Source organism: Equus caballus, chromosome 5, assembly GCF_041296265.1.
Source record: "Equus caballus isolate H_3958 breed thoroughbred chromosome 5, TB-T2T, whole genome shotgun sequence".
NCBI classification, from domain to species: Eukaryota; Metazoa; Chordata; class Mammalia; order Perissodactyla; family Equidae; genus Equus; species Equus caballus.
In genome coordinates this window covers 19,900,054-19,923,030 of record NC_091688.1, presented here as the reverse complement: position 1 = coordinate 19,923,030, position 22,977 = coordinate 19,900,054, and the positions used below count along the sequence as shown (strand labels likewise).

General features: G+C 35.1%; 1 protein-coding gene across 9 annotated transcripts in view; it reads right to left on the bottom strand.

The window, feature by feature from the left end:
• HMCN1 (hemicentin 1) overlaps window positions 1-22,977 on the bottom strand; it is a 437,461-nt gene that overhangs the window by 144,261 nt on the left and 270,223 nt on the right. For all 9 annotated transcript variants that reach the window (XR_011439059.1, XR_011439060.1, XR_011439058.1 and 6 more), the window contains 6 exons: window positions 11,314-11,415; window positions 10,333-10,509; window positions 9,467-9,618; window positions 8,209-8,332; window positions 3,786-3,961; window positions 1,335-1,431 (listed from right to left, as the gene is read on the bottom strand). Coding sequence is in view for 3 of the 9 variants with exons in the window: in XM_001491510.6 (XP_001491560.3) it covers window positions 1,335-1,431; window positions 3,786-3,961; window positions 8,209-8,332; window positions 9,467-9,618; window positions 10,333-10,509; window positions 11,314-11,415 (828 nt within the window). In the remaining 6 variants the exon portion in view is untranslated. The remainder of the gene's footprint in view (window positions 1-1,334; window positions 1,432-3,785; window positions 3,962-8,208; window positions 8,333-9,466; window positions 9,619-10,332; window positions 10,510-11,313; window positions 11,416-22,977) is intronic.

Here is a 22,977-nt window from a genome sequence, read left to right as displayed (position 1 = left end):
AATAATAGCACTTCTTTTTTTTTAATAGCATTCTCATAATCGTCCTCAAGATTTTTTAAAACAATAAGAATGATTTATAATTAACAAGTCATTTTCTACATAAATGCACACTTTTAAAGTTTTAAAAATGTTTGTTCTCTGACCGATTGGTAGTTACCAGGGAAAAGGGGGGGTGGGGGGAGGGCACAAAGGGTGAAGTGGTGTACCCACAACATCACTAACAATAACGTACAACTGAAATCTCACAAGGTTGTAATCAACCATAATCTCAATAAAAAAAAAAAAAAAAAGGTTTGTTCTCTGGGGCCTGCCCAGTGGCATAGTGGTTAAGTTCGTGCACTCTGCTTTCGCAACCCAGGGTTTGCAGGTTTGGATCCTGGGAGCGGACCTACACACCACTCATCAAGCCATGCTGTGGCAGCATCCCGCACAGAGGAAGACTGGCACAGATGTTAGCTCAGGGCCAATCTTCCTCAAGCAGAAAGAGGAAGATTTGCAACAGATGTTAGCTCAGGGCCAATCTTCCTCAAAAACCAACCCAAAAGTTTGTTGTCTATCAGAATCAAATTATTTCCTCTACCTATTTTTATTTTAAAAGGTGTTTGGGAAGAAACTTTTATGATCAAAGGTAAATTTCAGCTCATTATCTCAATAAATAAAAAGTTTAAACAAATACAATCAAAATTAAGAGGGCTTAATATGTTATAAACGAATTTAAAGAAGTATTTAAAATAAAGATGAATATACTGGAAATGAGAGCATGCTTTAACAATTAGCAGACAACCACACCCAACGTAAAAGCTGTGATTACTCCTAAGGATTACTTTAATTAGTAAAAACAGTAAAATTTCAAGCCAGGGTAGCTTTTTCACACTGATCAACACAGTAATCTGGTCTCCCACCTACAAGTGCACGTGTTCTCTGTCTCTCACAAACACACATAATTCACATACATAACTTGGCCTTTTGACTTATTTTTCACTTGGCCAACCCACTCTCCATTCGTGGAGAAGGCTCAATCATTAGAAGATCCTGACTGTAGAAGCTAAGGGACACATTACTTGGGCAGGAGAGGAGAACAGTAATACAATGAGGTTACAATGACAGATGTGTTTGGGTTCAGGAAGTCTATCTATAGTTACTCTTTAAATAATTATATAAGTTGATACTCAGGACAGCATCATCTAAACATATTGACTAGTGTCCATCTATGTATTACAATGAATTCTAGATGAATTCTAGTTACGTGGATGTCATTTGAAGAATTGACACAAGGAATAAAAGGTTAAACCACATACTGTATCATTTACTCCATAGGGGCTGAGCACACTTACCCCAAATGTTGACATTATAGTTTTTCTCAGTTTTTCCAGCAACATTTGTTGCCTCACAAGTGTAACGACCAGTGTCTTGAACCTGAGCATCTACAATCTGAAAACAAAATTACACTTTGAAACCATAGTTTCTATTTCATAAGTAATGGAGCTTTTCTACTAATGTTATTTGTGATCTCATTTTTCATTAGTATTCTGAAGATTTTCACACATACAAAAAGCATAGAGAATAGCAAACTGGATGGCTATATGCCTATCACCCACATTCAACACTTACCAAGATTCAACAATGTTCATGTATGTCATATCTTAATCTCATTAATATTAATGCCTGAAGGTTTAAAAAGGCCTTTTAAATACAAATAAGATAAAAGAGCAAAAAAAAATGACAATTTCTGAATAAGTTATTTAGGGCTTTAAAATATATAATCTTTACACATCAAGGATATCGTTCAGTAAAATAAAACTCTTATTGTTGATTTCTTACGTCTTCTCCCCTAGCGGGTTTGTAAACTTCTTCAAGCCAAGTATTATATTCAGTTAGTCTCAAACTCTCAGTACCCAGTTTGATGCTTGGTAGATAATTAAATATCAGTAAGTATTTTCCATGTATTTATCTGCAACATGCATTAATGCTCATTCATCATTCGTTCACTGACCATTCAGCAGTTATTGAGGACCCCATACTGCAGGTAGAAGATACAAAAAGTACAGTGTAGCATATGGTTTCTGACTTAAGTTTACAATCTAGTTGAGAATATAAAGTATATGAACATAAAAAAATCTAATAATAAACAAGGTACAAATAATAATTCAAGATAATATAAGAGGTACAACAAATAGTATAAGATTGATTGCTAAATAACTTTGCAATCAATTGTTAAAACATGAAAAAGATGGAAAATCATTGGCGTTGGAATTATCATTGAAAGTGTTTAGTACAGCAGGGGTGCACTAAAAGTTTTCATTTTCACGAGGTCTTCTCCTTATGCCCCTCGTGGGACCTGCACACTTCAGGGTGCCTGGCTGGGCTCTGTGGTGGAGATTCAGTGGACCTCAGGATGTCTCCACCATCATCACCTCTCTCCCAGCTTCTCAACCCTACTGGAATCTGTGCTCTAAAGAAATGAACTTCTATGCTCACCGAAATTTGCTAAGACAGTTCCAATCACACATAATTCTCCCCTACCAGTGCTGGGACCTGTGTTCATAAAGCTGTTTCCCTCTATCACTCGGTCAGAGATGAAGTTTGAGAATTCTACCAGCTGCTTTCTAGAACTCTGGGCTCTGCCTTGGAGCAGGGCAGTGCTTTTTGCTCGCTGCACCCCCTGCCAACTAGTTCAATTGACATATCCTGCTTTCCTTCATCAGTGATTCTGGCCTTTCCTTCCCCACCAGCTCCATTATTACAGGATCATAATTCCAAGGTCTCTACCCTCTTGCCTCTAACATACACCTTCATGCTCCCTCCCACATCCTCATATGCTTCTGCCCTCCTTGTGTAAGCTTCTCAGCTTCCTATGTGTCATCATCCACTTCTCAAGACTTTGTTTGCCAGTATCAACCTTCCTTTACCAAAAAGCTGTGTGGCGTAGTGGTTAGTAGCAGGGATTCTGCAGCTATACTCCTGTATTCAAATCCCACTTCTGTCACTTAGTAACTGTGCACAGATTACTTAGCCATTCTTTCAATTTCTCAATAGGGTCACTATGAGGATTTTATAAACTTTCCAATGGCTCGTTGGCTTCCTGAAGCCCCATTCCTTTGGCTGACTTTCAATGTTAGCTCTTATTTCACTCAAATTAACCTTGTCAACATTATTTCCAAATATTCACTTTGTTAAATTCTCTGTTTCAGCCACACTAGCTTACTTGCTTTCCTGCATCAGGCCTATTATCCCAGCTAACCATAAAAAACCAAGTAGCCTTCCAAGAGCATTCCAGGCAACCACAGCCTCACCCCTTGCTAGCCCCCCAAAATGTATAGTCTGTACCATCCACTTGAGAATTAGCTCAGACTTGCAGCACTTACTACATTTTTAAACTGAAATGTTAATTAATTTTTCATATATTTATGCAAAATTAGAAGACATGAAAGGCAGGAAATGTGTCTTATACTTTCTTGCATCCCTGTGCTAAGTACCTAGAATGGGTATTTGCTGACTGGCTGGATGATTGAGGATGAGGCACTCCTTAGAATATTTCTATATTTTCCTAGAAGCATTTTTGGATGGCTTCTGGCTACAAATATGGATAGACAATTAAATATTTAAATCTTACTAAGCATAACATTTTTAAAAAATCACAGACCTCATTAATAAAAGGGTTCCCAGAATTTTCTAAGATGAAATTAGTAGAACACTTGTAAAGATAGGAAAGTTTAATACAGGTAATACCAAAGCTATGAGCTCAGGAATAATATAAGAAGAAGTAAATGAATCTACAGCCTTACCTTTAACATACTCCCATTTTCAGAGATACTGAGGCCTGGTTTCTTCAGCAAGAGGCGGCCGTCTTTTAGCCAAGTCAGGGTAGGTGGGGGAATGGCATCACTTTGACATAGTAACTCTACAGCTTGGTTAATGAGGACAGAGATGTTCTGTTCTTCTCCCATAATATTTGGTGCAACTAAGTGAAAGATGGGTTTTCCCTCAGGATGAAACAGGCCAGCACACTCTTATCTTATTAATCATCAGGACATATACTGAATAACTTTATTCATTCTTTTTAAGATGTAGGATCACAATAACTCTAACATAGCCTCTCTGCATCATTTGGTTCAGAATCAAGTATTCACAAATCACTGATTAATGTGCTCCTCTTGAACAGAAATAGCTGTCACTAACCTTTGACTTAAAAAAGTTTTAGAACTGGAAGTTCTCACCAAGTGGCCATTTAGGAAACTTTTTGAACTGGATGTTACCGCTTAAGATTTTCAAAATAATAAATCATTCACGAAATATTTTGGAACCAACAATGAATTAAAAGAAAATATACTTTCAATATTTATTTATATTTTTTGGAGGATAAAATGAATTTCATAGACACAGGGGAAAATAAAAAAAAGAGAAAGAGACCACCCAGGCCCACCTCACTGTGTGCAAAACATAAGATGGGTGACAGAAAATAGCTTATTTAAAATAACATGAATAATTGGTAGCAAAGATAATAGTCTTCTGAGTCATAGTTTAGAGCTGTTTTTGGTTTTCCACAGTGCCTTGTCAACTTTCTATAGAATAAAGACTTTGTGGGATAAAAGACACAGTAAAGAACAAACTAAATTGGTGACCAACTGTACGTAAAAAAAAGGAAAAGAGTTGAAATTTTATTGAGACTAAAATTAGAATTCCCTGGCTATGAGGCTTGTCAGATGCTGAGATGTGTTCTTGGAGAAATGTAAGGAATCTCCTTTCCTTGGGTGTATTAAAAAATAAAAGGAAACAATCATTTGTCTCAGATGGCCTAGGTACAGCCCTGCCAAGAAGGAGAGGGTGGGCTCCATAACCTCCTAAGGACTCTTTCAGGCCTGTATTTATAGTAATTCAAAAAACACAAACCAATGAAGAAATCATGCCTGTTATAAAAGGGCCACTCTGAAACAGCAGAGAGGGGAATTTCCTTGGCAATTTCTTAAAGCTCATAATTTTTCTGGATTGTAGGAAACTTACCAGATTTGTGTTTTGTTTTTTTTTTTTAACAAGAAAGGTTAAGTTGCATTGAAATGAATCCTAAGGGACTTTCCAAATGCTTTGGTAAAATAAAATTTTTGTGGTAAGGGGCGTTATTATAGTCCATTAGCCATTGTTTCAGGCTCAACACTAGCACATGGCAAAACGAAAACGAATGCAATAGACTTTGACTAGTAACGCTGTGTTTCTGTAACCAGGAGGTTCCCCTGCTACCAGGGCTTCTACAAGGGGAAAGGCATATGAACTAAAGGGCTTCTTGTGCTGTTTCTGGATGCAGGACTTGTGGTAAACCCAAAGCAACTGATGGTAAAGGGAGACATGCCATGCATAATGGCTGGAATAGACGGGTGGAGCATTTGTTCAGAGATTCGTCGTGCTCGATCTGCTAAATTTAATAACACGCACAGACGTGTGGCTCTTGATAACTTTAAAGTAATCCATGAGGAACAGAAAAGAGTGGGATTGTTTTTAATATGTGACACATTCGAGAAAAGACATACAACCAGTCTGTTTGAAATTAAAACTGTTATAATATTAGTAAAAGCAGCACAATTAGTGCCACCTTCTAAGATCTTTTGAAAAGAGATACAATCACCAGTCTTAGCAGAGAAAGCCCTAAACAGAATAGCTGATTTCACAGCTTGGAAATAATTTCAGGTAAAGTCTGGTCTCACTGGATAAAGCATACCATAAGTGCATAAAAATAAGGTTATCTTAGATTATTTGTAAAATTTACAAAAGAGCAAGAATTCTTTATAACTGCCTGTAGAAGTAAAAGTCAAAAACAATTCAAGAAAGTGGATGCTAATTGATTTTCAAATATTTTTCCTTCAATTACTTTCTTTTACAGCTAAATGAATTGAATCAAGTTCAAAAGGAAACCAGATTTTTAAAATTGGGAGGAAAAATGCAAAAACAATAGGGTATTTGTTTCCCAAGGAAACATAAATTAAAGCAAATCTAATTACAGCCAAGGATATATATTACCAAAACACATCTATTTTTTCTGTCCTGTCTTTCATTTCCAACTTTTTGTTTAGTCTGAGACGAGAACAAGCTTCTACCCTTCAGATCCTCAGCTTCCTCAGATGTTATTCCTATTTTGCTTTGTGGTTACATTGCTTATGAAGGGGGGCGTTGTGCCTGTTTCTCATCCTATACATTATGCTTGTTAAATTTAATTACCAAAATCAGAAGGGCTATACTTGCTGAGATGCTGGAGAATGCACGATCTCTTAAGAAACTGCTCTGAGCTTAAGTTTGAAGAGAAGTACTACAGGAATCCAAATCCTTTAAAAACTCAATTCTTTTGTTTCAGCACCTCAGAATATGGTAAAATATACTGTGAAGTTACACCAGGGAGAGAAATGTTTAACCAACTTCTATTGTAATTATAGGCAAAGCTATTTTACCCACTGTCTACCTCCTGCCACCCCGACGCTCTACAATGTAAAGCTGAAGGGGACTGACCTCTGGGGATGCACAGCCTTAGGCTCCAATTAGACACAAGACTGCCAAGGTTGCTACTACAAATACTGGAATATAATGTACGCAAATAATACTAATAGTGGAACATAGATTGGAAACTAATTTCGGATTAAAAACCTGTTTTAATTTTAGACTTCTTAGGAGCTTGCTATGCATATATATTTCAAATGCTAAACACACATACACATTCTCAAACATATGAACATATTAGCTAGCCATTTGACAGATCCTGGTTTTCAGACTAAAAGGGTAGTATGGACATATTTAGCAAACGATAAAGAATAGTGATGCCCTCTTTATAAGTCCTGGAAAATATCAACTCTCTATCACGTCCCACGTCCACTTTTGACACTAACCAACACAGAAATGGAAGGAGTCAATCCAGATTTTCACTGCTGACTAAAACCCCGTGAATACCAATGTCCCCTCTCTGCTTGCTTGCTAATGACTGAACAAGTTATTGTGTCACATACTTAGGTTGAGAATGATTATTGAATCATTCTCTAAGGATCTTTTAGATTGGCGGCATTCTAGTACTTCATAAAGCATAAAAGTGACCCATTAAGAGAAGAAATTAGATTCCCTGGGGTTGGGCATTTATACTGATCTGTTTTCTCAGGCACAGAACACTAGCAAAACTGGAGGCTGGGTATAGATTCATGTCAACTGCAGAAGCAACAGAACAGACAGATGCATAGAGAGGCCTGTGGTCGACTACTGATGTCAATCGGGATTTTTTAGCTTAATTAGACACACATGGTATCCATGTTTTAACAAGGGGCCTTATAATTGAAAAATTATGAGATTATGTAAGTTATTTCTAATAATTACATTTTTTTGGGCAAATTTAGTGAGAAGTCAACCCACATGGTCTGGAGATAAAAAAAATAAGTAATAAATTTTAAATAGGAATGAATTATTTGGAAGTGAGGTAAGACTTAGAAGACAAGATCTGCATTAAACAGATATTCTTTGAGGGGCCACAGAAGAAACACATTCATATTCCATGAATCAAGGAATATAATGCAAATGAGACCCTGAAAAACAGCCTGAAAGAGCTCTAAATGCAAAGGAATACTAAAATGTGGAATGACCAGTGTAATCTATGAATGGAGGCCAATGAGGCCTCGACTTCATTCTGGGGGCCTTTCGCTGGGATGGAATCAGAAATTGTCTCTTGTACCTTACAGCTGCATCATAGATAAGGGGGTAAAACACTTGAATTTTGTCTAAATTTATGCTTAGTTTAACTTTTGCTTCTCAAATAGCCTTTAATTCATAGACATTGTATTGACTGCAAAATACGCTGATTGTAAATATAATTAAAAACTAGTAAAATCAAGGCTTCAAATAGAATAGATCCAGAGAGCTATTGGAACAGATGCTTGCTTTCGTGAGAAGATTATGTGTTCCAACCTGCAAAGCTGGTCTCCATAGTCACATTCTTCAGAGTACTCCATAAAACCAACACCCTACATGTTGGATATATGTATTTTAATTTCTCAGAACTTTAAAAAAGGAAAATTAAAGTCAAAGTCAAATATAAGGCAGAAAGGGGGAATTTGTTTGAACTAATCTTGTAGCATCATTTCTATTGTTCTCAGTTCTTTATTGTCAAAACTTCCCTCAACTTCCTCAAAGATCTTGGGACTTAAACACAGCTAGATCAGAGCAGAAATAATCATGAAAATGTCTCACCATATACTCTGAGGTCAATGTCCCTTTGTTTCTCCCCAGCAGCATTCACTGCCACACAGGTGTATCTCCCTGTATCACTGATTTGTGCACTGGTCAATGCCAGGATGCGGCCCCCAGAAAGAACCTATCAATGATAAGAAAGCTGAATAACCAACATGACCCCTGAAACGGGAGGTGTAAACTGACTTTTTCTCTTATTTTCTGAGGTTGAGCAATTGACAGTTGCCTCTAGAAGGATTTCAACTTAGATATTTTAAAGTGGGCAAGCATCATTTCATCCTCTTCTCATTTTTTCTGTGGAAAAAGACTGAGAGGCTTAGAACCAAACTTGGTAATAACCACTGAAAACAAGTCTCTCTATACAGGATCAGGTGAGGGTCCAATTTCATCCACACTCACTACAGAGAGAGAAAAAGCCACCAGGGGAGAAAGATGAGAAGGGAGTGGGAATAAGACAAGCTAATCTTCCTTCTGATTTTTCTTTGGGAGAACAAGTAGAAAGTTAAAATTAACAGCAAAGTAGCAGCCAAAAAATTACTTAAGTCACATTCATTGCCATTTTATCCTATTGATCTAGTTGTAAAGCTAAAACATTGATGTTAACTCTGAATCTTCCTTGACCCCAAATTCTGCAAGCATTGGGTTTTCAAGAAAAGCTAAAGAGGTAGAATGGTGGGAGAACTATGTTCTCTGCTGGGCAAAATAAAATTAAAGTATACTTTAAATGAGATATATGTGTTTCTGTATTTTTAATTTTGAGTCAGCACTTACATCTTTTTTTCAGACTCAAAATTTCATTTCTCATAATGTTGCCTTTATAATTTTTCTTACTTTATTACTTGATGCTTTTGTGGAAGTAAATATACTCTATATGGTTCTCTGATTCATTATTATTTCCAGACATTTCAATGTAAATTCTACCAGGAAATTCTTGTTTTTGTCACTGATGAACATTTCTTTGTGTAAGGTACCTTTTGTGGTGGTGGCAGGGAATTGGAGGGTAGGAAGTATCTAGAATAAATGTCAAATATAGCACTACATAAGAGATGAAGGAACTCTAAGATATACTGAGCTTTCAATGAATTGTTTAGAAATCCCAATTGTGTGTCCATGGTATTTATGGATGTATATGTGTACATTTTTGGGTAGCATTTGCAAATTCTTATTCTCCAACTCTTCTTAACAGCTTTGCCTGTTTGTACTTCCTGTACTGAATAATCAGGTGGTAGATTTCACCTAAGGAATGACAGAAGAGTACCTGTATCCCATTAGCGAAACTAGAGACAGGGCTCCCATCTTTCAGCCAGGTCAGACTTGGGGCAGGGATACCTCTGGCTTCACATTCTAACCTCACCAGGTTATTAACCACCACTGCCACCATGTTATTGCTGCCAGAAATCGATGGGGGCACTGAAAGAAGTAAAAAGATGAATAAAAGTAAGACATGTTAACATCATGGAATATTTCAAATCTAAATGATGAAAACTATATGTAAAGTCCACATTAGTATGTTTTTACACATGAGTTTGGGGTGTTTTTTTTTTTTTTTTTTTTGGTAAGTTCCTTCATATTTCTTATTTGAGATTCTTATCACAGCTATCCTGTGAGGTAAGTGGGGCAATGATCAATTTCTCCATTTTACAGGTGAGGAAAAGGAAGTTCTGCTACTTTGTTTAGGAAATTCAGTTCTTAATGCCAGAGTAGGTTTTTATTCCTTGATTTCCAGCCTTGTGTCTGTGTCTCCCTTCACTCCAACCACTCTAGTATATTAACTACCAACTCCTCTTAAAAGCAACATCAGAGATAATAACCTAGAGACATTTCTTTAACTAACACCTATGATTCTGATAGACAAATAGGACTATTGTCATTAGCTGATAAGATTGTTGATAATTATTTCAACAATTCATCTAAAGCAAACTTAAGTTCAACAGCATGTGAAAACAGAGCATTTTAATAGGAATCAGGAAACAAAAAAGTTTATCAGCTTTAGAACACTGCCCCTTTAAATGCAGACGACAATAACACACTCTGTTAAATATTTACACTAGAATTTTATAGAAGCACTTAATCATTTTGAATGCTTCTTTACCCCAGGATGAATCGAGGAGAAGTGCCACTAACCATGGACCTGCAGACTGTAAAATAACTCTGTAGCTCCAGCTGAGTTGATGGCCACACATTTATATATGCCAGCATCTGCGATCTTGGCGCTTTCGATATCAATGATCTGTCCTCTGTTCAAGAAAGTCACACTGGCAGAACCTGAGAGTGGACGATTATCTTTGTACCATGTAACAGCTGCAAGGGGAAGAGGAGAAGCCCATCTATTTATGATTTTTCTTTTAAAAGCTCAATACATATACTAGATTGAAACTTAACTACAATAGTAACAATTGCTTAATTCTTATGCTTATCATTTGAGTTTAATCTGTTTAAATATCTCTTTAGGGTTGATTTATAGGAAGAAGCAACCTTAGGAAAAACATGAATAGCCAAGCCAACATAAGAGTTCTGAAATGAATTTATAAAAAAGATACTTTATCTTATCTCTAACATAGCAATATTGTTTGATAGCAAACTTTTAACCAATTCTACTTCTTTATGTTGTATATATTCCTCTCATCTATAAAAATTTTGTCTATGCATCTAATCAAAACCAAACACTACACAGACTATTAATCTCAAAAAATTTATATTATTATTGATTCATATGAATAACTTACCAGTGATGATCAACAAAACAAAATAATCTCATCAAATGACTGATTTATAATCAATTTGGACTAGATAAAACAAGATTTTTCAACATAAATGTATAGAAAATACTATTTGTGGGTTTTGTGGCCACAGTAAGGACAAGACAATTAGTTATTCACATATTTTTACATTGTTTAAACAGGAAAATTATTTCATGTAGTTAAAAGCAATGAAAACTCAAAAATATCAGCCACCTAATGATACCCTGCTCCACGTTTTACCCTTGAAATGTATTCTATAATCATTCCTTTACTAGTAATTACTATATTATGCTCATAAACAGATTTAGCTATTTCCAGAAATTTTAAAATGTTAATAAGTTATAGAATCCACAAGTAAACATACCAGGCAAGGGATTTCCAGCTGCCTTACACTCCAGCTGTATGGGGTTGCTCACCACCACAGTCTCATTCAGCATCTTCCCTGCATCCTCCAAACTAGGTGGCTCTGCAGGAAGTCCAAATAGATAATTAACTCACAAAACTAAGGTATTTAACCTGAAATGGTTTGCTCAGTGGGAATGATCATTTATCCCTTTATTTCACATATATACACTGATATGTTTGGAACAAAACTAGAGTATATGATTAAGTAGAATTGAAGAACAGATTGAAAAAAGATCTTAATAGGTTTTCTGGATCATCTATTAGTCTGTGCCCAGATGGGAAAATCTCTAGAATTGTAGATTAGCAGAGTAGTAAAAGAAAGTTAAAGGAGGTTTTTTTTTATTCCAATTAATCTGATTGGTCTGACAATGAACAGCCTTAACCAAGAAGTCATCTACTGCATTTGAACACTTCCAGTGAAGGGGAAATCAATATTTCTCAAAATATCTGACTTTATCTTTGGACAATACTATCTTAAACCATTTCAGAGGAATTACAATCATTTTCTTGTTTATTATTTTTTCTTTTGATATAAAATTAAATTGTTAATATTACAACTAAATTGTTAGTAAAATAAAACAGAAAACTATATTTTCAACTTTAAACCATCACAGATAATGCTGCTCTATTATTTAATGTGCTCATAAAGTAGGAATTGAAAAAGTCTAAGAGGCAGAGCGTAAAAGGAATAACAACCTGGAACAGCAACACCCATTGTTTTTAACACTATCTCAAGGAGTATAGGAGGGATGCCAGGATGAAAATAATTACAAGTAAACTAGAGGTCTTGTCTTATTTTGAGGAGACGCTGTGGACATAAGTTAGTATTTGAAGTTTATAGAAAAAATACATTTTAAAGATTTGCTAAGTTTAACTCATTCAACGTACTAGAGCCGCTCACGCCACCTCAGATACAATCAAGCAAGTGATCCATTAATCTAGCAAAACAGACAAGGGCAAAAGGACAAAGGGGAATAAGAAAATTGACTAGAACTAAATAAGATGGTAGAAATAAAATCAAATATATAAATCAGTGGCACAAATGTGAATGAGTTCATTTTCTTGTTCTATAGACAAAGTGTTAACACTATGAGGGCTAATACCATTTCTTTTTATTTAAAAATCCAAATGGATAGAAAGCACAAAAAAGACCCACAAAAAAACTGACAATAAAGAGTTGAACTCAGGTATACCAGGACAGCAAGGGTGAATGACTTCTGACAAATTGGCATACAAAGCAAAAATCATTAAACACTACAAAGCAGCATGCTTTCTACTGATTAAACTGTTAAAATTCATGAATAATCCATTATAATGACAATGCTTTATGTGTTGACTAAAAAAGCAAAAATTACTAAAATCTGAGAAAATTTGAAAAATCCCAAAGTAGTATAACTTTTAGTACATCTTTCTCAGAAGTTGACTCTGAAGCAAAACAAAAATAAAGTTATAAAGAATTTGAAAAATAAAATTACCCATGCAAATTGTGTACGGGTATACATATGTATGTGTATTTACAGTTAACAAAGAATATATATTCTTTTCAAATGCCAATAGAATATTTTCAAAATACACTCTCTAGTAGGCTGCAAAAAGTCTCAAGAAAGCATTTATAGCCACAATTTAATGAAACTGCAATAAAAAATGAATAGAAATCAGTAACAAAAATATAAAGCTCTACATGGGGAAAAAAACCTCATTAAGGAAGAAATTAAGACAAAAGTATAGGATTAGAAAAAAAATAAAGTAGAATGAGATTGACTCAAATTAAAACCTATAGAATGTCACCAAGCAGTATGGTACTCAAAGAAAATCTTAAAGCTCTAATAAAGATATTAAAAACTAAGAAATAATGAAAATAAATGCTTTAAGCATTCAATTCAGATTCTAGAAAAAAAAACAAAAAAATAAATTAAAAAAAGTCAGGAATCAAGAACTAGTAAAAATAAAAGCAGAAGATAACACCAAAGAATACAAGCAAAAACAACAAAAAAGACAATAACTCAAAGCCGCTTTTTGACAATTTTAAAATAAAGTCTGTTCTCAGAAGTACATGTCCTTGTGGGTCAGATCTCTGCTTTTATGAAAGGTGCTCCGGAAGACAAAGCGTAGAACCCACTCCATCACACCTGTAGTTTCTTGGTATCCATCTAATTTGTATTAACCCTTCCTGTTGGAAATGTCCAGAATGTTGCTGTTTTCTGCACCGAATTCTGATTTATGATATGGTATTTAAGTACAAAAGACTTTTAAATATGGCTATTTAATTTTTCCAACTGAATAGGAAAAATAATTAGTCCATGGCACATTCCTCCAAAACCATAATTTAAATACTGATTTGAAACCTCCTGGATTGAAGTGATCATTGAGGGTTTTGACAGACTATGTATTTGCTGCAAACAATCAATATAGTAGGAATAAGAGATAAAAGAGCTATGGAGTGGCTTAGCCAACTGGGTTCAGTCCACTGGAAAACTTCAAGAAAAAGGATCAGAAGTCAGCAAGAATGGCAGAGTAAGGACTCTGAAAATTCACTCCTCTATAAAACAAACAAGAACACTGGAAAAATTGTCAAAATGAACAGAAATGTGGAAATTAAACAAAGACTTGCAACAATCCAAGAAGTGTTTATTCAAGAAAAATAGCTAAATCTCATTAAAAACAGTGAGTTTTATGGCATTTATCTCACCCTATTCCCATCGCTCCTCCTCAGCTCAGCAGTAACCTTGAAAACAAACAGCCTTGCAACCACAGTGAAAAAAGCAGCCTAGCAGATACTGGAGGGAGCACAATGGGTTTGGAGCTACCTAGAAGCACCATTCCTAGAAAACTGCCACTATTTGACCTGTCTGGCCCTTCCCTGGAACTTTCCACTCACAGCACTTGTCTTTATTTGGATAGACTCGGAGTTTTCTGAGTGCAAACAGTCTTTTCTCCAGGTGCATTTTAAAGTCTGTAAAAACAGACTTTACAGAAATTGTTCATAAAAGTCACCATATTAGTTTCCTTTTGCTACCATAACAAACTACCTCAAACTTGGTAGTTTAAGCAATATAAATTTATTATCTTATAGTTCCACAGGTCAGAGGTCCAATATGGTCTCCCTGGGTTAAAATCAAGGGCTCAGAAGGGCTCAGTTCCTTTCTGCAGGCTCCAGAGGAGAATCTGTTTCCTTACCTTTTCCACATTCTAGAGGACACTTACATTCCTTGGCTTGTGATCCCCTTCCTCCATCTTCACAGCCAGCAATGAGGAAGTGGGGAGGGCTCATAAGATCTTCTCACATCCTATCATTCTGAAGTTCTGCCTCCCTCTTCCACTTTTAATGACCCTTATGATTACATTGGGTCCGCCTGGATAATCCAGGATAATGTCCCTGTTTTAAGGTTAGTTGACTAACAACCTTAAATCCATCTGTAACCTTAATTCCCCTTTGCCATGTAACCTAACATACTCACAGGTTCCAGAATTGGGACATGAACATTTTTGGGGGTGCCAGTGTTCTACCTACTCACTAAATATATGAACAGAAGAAACAACAAAAAATAGCGAGAGGACTGACAATAACAACAACAAAAATCATTGAGAGAAAAGAATATGATTTCTAGGATTGCCACATTGTATTATTTAAAATGTCTACTTTTCAAAAAAAAATCATGGAACATGCAAATAAAGAAGAAAGCATAGTCCATACACAGGAAGAGAAGCAGTCATAGAAAATGTCCGTGAGGAAGCCCAGATGTTAAACTTTCTAGACAAAATCTTTAAATAAACTATTTTAATTATGTTCCAAAAGCTGAAGGAAACCATGTCTAAAGAACTAAAGGGAAGTAGGAGAATGATGTCTCACTAAATAGAGAGTATCAATCGAGAGATAGAAATTATAAAAAGAACTAAACAGAAACTCTGGAATTCAAAAGTGCAATATTTGAGCTGGAAGAAGAAAGAATCAGCAACTTGAAGACAGGTCAATTGCGATTATCCAATTTTAGGAGCAGAAAGAAAAAATATGAAGGAAAACGAACAGAACAGAGCCTCTGAGGCTTGTAGGACACCATCAAGTGTTTAATCAAGCCTAATGGGAGTCCCAAAGAAGAGGAGAGACATAAAAGTGCAGAAAGAGTATTTGAAGAAATATGGTTGAAACCTTCCCAAATTTGATTAATCTACACATCTAAGAAGCCTAACAAACTCCAACTTGGATAAACAATGAAATCCATACCTTGATATATCATAATCAAACCATTTAAAGACAAAGAGAGAATCTTGAAAGCATCAAGAGAGTGAAGTGACTTATCACGTTCAGGAATCCTCAGTAAGCCCAACAGCTGATTTTTTCATCAAAAAACATGGAGACCCCAAGGCAGTGGGAAGACTTATTCAAAGTGCTGAAAGAAAAAGACTAACAATCAAGAATTATATATACTGCAAAATTAACCTTCCGAAGGAGAAATTAAAACATTCATGGAAAATCAAAAAACAGAGAATTTGTTGCTAGCCCCCAGCCTTACAAGAAATACTAAAGGGAGTCCTTCAAGTTGCAAAGAAACAGTAACTCTAATACACATAAAGAAATAAAGAACATTTATAGAGGAAACTAATAGTAAAGACAGTAAAACTATATATTTTGAACATAATTCTTTCTCCACTCTGGTTTAAAAGACAACAGCATAAATCAATAATTATAAGTCTGTATTGATGGGCACATGATGAATAAAGATGTAATTTGTATGACAATAATAAACAGAAAGGAGGGGAATGAGAGAAAGAGGCTATAAAGGAGAAAAGTTTTTTTGTTTTGGTTTGGTTTTTATTTTTTTTAATTAATTAATTTACTTTTTATTGCAGTAACATTGGATTATAACATTATCTAACTTTCAAGTGTACATCCTAATATATAGGAGCAAAGTTTTTTATACTATTGAAATTAAATTGGTATTTATCCAAAGTATAATATTATTAATTAAGATGCTAATTGTAATCCTTAGGGCAACAACTAAAAATAAACTTTAAAAAATATAGTAAAAGAAACAAGAGAAATAAAATGGCACATAAGAAAATATCTGTTTAACACAAAAAGGCAGTAATGGAAGAACAAAAAACAAAAATGACATAATACATATAAAAAACACAGCAAATGGTAGGCATGAATCCTATAATACCAGTAGTTACATTAAATGTAAATGAATTAGACACTATAATCAAAAGGCAGACACTAGCAGAATGGATTAAAAAAATGACCCGACTGTATGTTGTCTACAAGAGACATACTTTGGATTCATAAGACATAAATAGGTTGAAAGTAAAAGGATGGAAAAAAATACGGCATGCAAACAGTAACCAAACAAGAGCAGGAGAGGCTATACTGATATCACACAAAATAGACTTTGAGACAAAAATTGTTACTAGCAACAAAGTAGGACATTTAAAAATGATACAAAGCGTCAATTCTTCAAGAATATGAAACAATTATATAGTCATGCATCATTAACAATGGATATGTTCTGAAAAACGCCTTGTTAGGTGATTTTGTCATTGTGTAAACATCACAGAGCATACTTACGCAAATCTAGATCATATAGCCTACTATGCACCTAGGCTATATGGTGTAGCCTATTGCTATACACTAATAACAAACAATCAGAGAAAATAAGAAAACAATCCCATTTACAATTGCATGAAAAGAGTAAAATACCTAGGAATAAATTTAACCAAAGAGGTGAAAGACCTGTACTCTAAAAGCTATAAAAAATTGATGACAGAAATAAATGGAAAGAAAGACTGTGCTCATGGATTGAAAGAGTTAATACTGTTAAAATGTCCTTAACACCCAAAGCAATGTACAGATTCAATGTAATCCCTATAAAAACACCAATGGCATTTTTCACAGAACTAGAACAAATAATCCTAAAATTTGCATGGAACCACAAAAAGACCCTGAATAGCTAAAGCAATCTTGAGAAAGAACAAAGTGAAGGTTATCATGCTCCCTGATTTCAAACTACACTACAAAGCTATAGTAACCAAAATAGTATGGTACTGGCACAAAAAGAGAAACATAGGTCACTAGAACAGAACAGAGAGCCCAGAAATAAACCCATGCTTATACGGTCAACTAATCTACAACAAAGGAGGCAAGAAGACGCAATGGGAAAAAGTCTCCTCAATAAATGATGTTGGGAAGACTGGACAGCTACAGGCAGCAGAATCAAACTAGACTACTTTCTTACACTACGTACAAAACAACCCTCAAAATGGATTAAAGACTTAAATGTAAGACCTGAAACCATAAATCTCCTGGAAGAAAACATAGGCAGTCAGCTCTTTGGCATTGGTCTTAGCAATATTTTTATAGATCTGCCTCCTCAGGTAAAGACAACAAAAGCAAAAATAAACAGGACAACATCAAACTAAAAAGCTTTTGCACAGTGAAGGAAACCATCAACAAAATAAAAAGGCAACCTACTGAATGGGAAAAGATATTCGTAAATGATATATCCCACAAGTGATTAATATGCAAAACACATAAAGAACTCATACAACTCAATATCAAAAGAACAATTTGATTCAAAAATGGGCAGAGGATCTGAATATATATTTTTCCAAAGAAGACATACAGATGGCCAAGAGACACATGAAAGATGCTCAGCATCACTAAACATCAGGGAAATGTAAATCAAAACCACAAGGAACCTCACACCTGTCAGAATGGCTATTATCAAAAAGACAACAAATAAGTGTTGTTGAGGATGGGGAGAAAAGGGAACCCTCATACACTGTTGGTGGCAACGTAAATTGTTGCAACAGTAACTATGGAAAACAGTATGGAAGTTCCTCAAAAAATTAAAAATAGAACTACCATATGACCCAGGAATTCCACTTCTGGATATCCTAGGAAAATGAAAACACTAGTTCAAAATGATATATGCACCTCTACATTCATTGCAGCATTATTTACAATAGCCAAGATATGAAAGTAACCTAAGTGTCCATAGATAGATGAACAAAGAAGACGTGGTCTGGTATACACACACACACACACACACACACACACAATGGAATGCTATGCAGCCATAAAAAAGAATGAAGTCTTGCCATCTGTGACAACATAGGTGGACCTAGAGGGTATTATGCTGAGTGAAATAAGTCAAAGACAAATACCATATGATTTCCCTTATATATGGAATCTAAAAAACAAAAAAAATGAACAAACAAAACAGAAACAAACTCGTAGACACAAAGAACAAACTAGTGGTCATCAGGGGGAAAGAGGTGGTGGTGGGGGTGCAAAATATGTGAAGGGGATTAAGAGATACAAACATCTAGTTATAAAATAAATGTCATGAGGATATAAGTACAGCATAGAGAATATAGTCAATAATATTGTAATAATTTGGTAAGGTAAAAGATGGTTACTAGACTGCCATCATGATCATTTTGTAATGTACATATGTGCCAAATCACTATGTTGTACACCTGAAACTAATATCATATGTCAACTACACTTCAATTTAAAAAAAGATCTCAAATCAATAACCTAACATTCCACCTTAAGAAACCAGAAAAAAAGAAGAGTAAACTAAACCGAAATAAGCAGAAAGAAGGAAATAATAAAAAATAGAGCATAGATAAATTAAACAGACAATAGAAAAACAATAGAGAAAATCAACAAAAACAAAATCTGGATTTTTGAATACTTCAACAAAATTGACAAAATTTTAGCTAGACTAAGACAAAACAAAACAGAGGAGACCAAATAACTACATTCAGGAATGAAAAAGGGATTATTGCTATCATGTTACAAAATTAAAAAGGACTATATGGGAATATTATAAATAGCTGTGTGCCAACAAATTCGATAACCTAGATGAAATAGATTAATTTGTTAGAAAGACACAAACTACTGAAACTGACTAAGAAGAAGTAGAAAATCTGAACAGACATACAAAAACAAAGAAATTACATTAGTAATCAAAAAACTCCAGAAAGAAAATGCCAGGCCCAAATGGCTCTATTGTTGAATTCTACCAAACAGTTAAGAATTAACCTGAATCTTTCACAAACTCTTTCCAAATACAGCAGAGAGGGAATACTTCTTAAATCATTCTAAGAGGCCAGTTTTACCATGATAACAAAACCGACAGAGACAGCCAATAAAAAGACACTACAGACCGATATCCCTTATGAACACAGACACAAAAATGATCAACAAAGCACTAGTAAGGTGAATCCAGGAACACAGAAAACAGATTCTGCACCAGGAGTAAGAGAGACCTAGCCCAGGACGGCAGGTTTGGTTTAACATATGAAAATTAATCAACATAATCAAGACCATATGGCACTCAAAAATTAACTCAAAATGGATTAAACAGTTAAATGTAAGACCTGAAACCACAAAATTCCTAGAATACAGCATAAGAAAAAAGCTCTTTCACATTGGTCTTGGCAATGATTTCTGGGATTTGACACCGAAAGCACAAACAACAAAAGCAAAATAAACAAGTGGGACTACATCAAACTAAAAATCTTCTGCACAGCAAAGGAAACCATCAACAAAACGAAAAGGCAATCTACTGAAAGGGAAAAGATATTTTCAAACGGCATATCCAATAAGGGATTAATATCCAAAATATATAAAGAACTCATACAATTCAATATTTAAAAAAATCAGATTAAAAAATGGGCAAAGGACCTGAAGAGACATTTTTCCACAGAAGACATACAAATGCACAACAGGTACATAAAAGGTGCTCAACATCACTTATCATCAGGGAAATGCAAATTAAAACCACAATGAGATACCACCTCAGACCTATTAGGATGGTTACCAGGGGCTGGGGAGGGTGGCATTGGGAGAAATGGGGAGATGCTGGCCAAAGGGCACAAGCCTTCATTTATGAGGTGAATAAGTTCTGGGGATCTAAAATACCGCATGGTGACTATAGTTAATAATACTGTATTGCTAAGAGCATAATTCTGAAGTGTTCTCACCACACACCGAAAAAAGGTATCTATGTGAGGTGATGGATGTGTTAATTAACCTGATTGTAAGAATCATTTCACAAAGCACACATATATCAACTCATCACATTGTACACTTTAAATATATACAATTTTATTTGTCAATTATCTCTCAATAAAGCTGGGGGAAAAAGGAATAAAAAAGGACAGTGTGGTACCGGCATAAGGATAAACTATTTAGGCAATGGAATAGAATTGAGATTATAGAAATAAACCCTTATATATACAGTCAAATGATTTGCAACAAGAGTGCCAAGCTCATTCAATGAGGAAAGAATAATCTTTTCAACAAATGGTGCTGGAACATTTTTAAGTAAAGGGTAAATACAAATATAAATTCCATTGCTCCCTTCTAACAAAATTTAAATGGATAGTCTTGCAATTTTGAATTTAGGTGAACACTGTTCTAGACAGAAGCATTAGCAAGGTAACAATATCTTATGTTAACAGTAAGATGTCTGCATACTCCAAGCAGGAGGTTGAATTCCATTCAACTGGTTGGTTTTTTCCTGTTTTCCTTCTTCCAAAAGCTGCATGTGCATATGATGCCAAAACCACAAGGCCTTCTCTGGACATATTGTGGGCTAGATTTTGCTATTTGCTTTCTTTAATCACTTAAAGGCATGAACTGACTTTTTCAAATCCTGATTAAATCTGAATTAACACGTAACTGATCTAAAAGTGATATGGGTGAGTTAATCCTCCCTAACAACCAGAATTATGATATAGTGAGCAATAAATTCATTTATACTGAGAAAATAATATAGTAGAGTCCTGAACTGAAGTCATCCATTAAAAAAGAAAAAAAAAACATCCCTACAATATTCCCAAATCTCCTTTAGGCCACAAGTGAGCTATTAAGCAAAACACAGAAACGATAGAGAAATCTTTTTAAGTGAGTGTTAGCATACGTTAGCCAAGCAAATACTTTAAAATAGTAAAATTAAATTAAGGAGTGCTCTACTAATGTTTTCAGCAGACAACTAATACAGGCCCAAGACGGTTCCCGGCCAACAGTAAAGGCAGCAGGACTTGAGAAATATTTGTTAAAATGTTGGTACAGTGAGAAGGGCCAGAAGCCAAATATGTGTTTGAACAAAACAGTCATTAAGCTACCATTGACAGATAATGACCAGGATCCAGGCATGGGGCTAAACTTTTCTTGTGTAGTCTTTCATTTAGTCCTCATGACAACCTCCCCAATTCTGGTATTATCATTATCCTTCCCATTTTACAGATGAGAAAACTGAGCTTTTAAAAAGTTTAACATCTAAGCCCACTGTCCGACAGATATTACTTGGCAGTATAGGAACTCAAATTCAAAGCCCATGCTTTTAACCAGAAGCATTCTACTTCTGAAAGGCTTCACCTTGCTTGATTTTTCCTAGGAAGTAATTAAGTGCAGATGAAATGAATGCTTGAGACATTAGACCATTAGACTCCAAATAATCATCTGTTTGTGGAAACATCTGTCTCACTTGGAAAATATCTGAGGTTGAGATATTATTTCATAATTTGGTCTAGAGAATGAGAACTTCCAGAATTAGGAAACTTTGATGATCAAAAAGGACCACCTACTGAGAACCTCTGCCTTCTGTAACAGAACAGAAAATCCGGGGGATCACCAGAATGTTCCTTGTCTCATGATCATGACTTGGGCTTCTAGATTAGGAGACCATGCACCCTTATTTCCCCTTTTGGAGACACTTTCTTCCATGCTTGAGAAGAATGGAACCATCTATAATATTTCTTAATAAGAAAGGAAAATATCAAGCAATTGGAAAGCTAAGTTTCTTAGTATTGAACACTTTTGGATGCCAATGGAGGTAAATGCTCGTTTGCTAAATGTGTTATCCCATCAATAAAGATGGGCATTAAAACAAATCCCAATTTAAAAGACAACAATAGGATTGGTTAAATAAAATAAACTAAATTAAATGCTAATTGCTTCCCTATAGATTTTTCAATGTTCTTCGTAATATCTAGCACCAGAATTAGATACCATACTTGGGAAACATTCAGATAGTAAGAGCATAATAGGGCTAATTCCTCTCTTGTTCTTCATACTATAAGCTTGTATTACTAACTTCTAAGATTGATTAGCTTTATTATGAAATTGAATTATCACATCTACAGTAACTGCAGAAAGTCATTAATATCTCGAGTATTTCCATCTGTGGTGTTTTTTAGCCACTCTTCTCCCACCCCGTTCTTATGTAGTTTTTCACATCAGATTAATTTCTCATTTTAACTTCTGAGATCTTTTTGAAATCTGTCATTAACAATCCTTAGAAATTCCCACACTTTTTATACCATCTCCAATTCTCACTGAAGTTACTAATGCAAGCATCAAAGAGGACAGAGTCAAGTTCGGAGTTGTGTGCATCCAACGTGGCATTACTGTCATGAGTGCCAAGGTGATATGCTAGCTTTCTGTTCAGATTCCTGTCACGTGCACTTAGCCAACTACTTCCCCCAGGTTGATCATAATCAGTATTAGATAAGAAGTTCCCATCATCATTTATTTTCCCTTTAGGTTGATGAATTGTTATCCAAACAAGTCAAGATCATATTAGACGAAACATTTTTAGCTATTACTGTA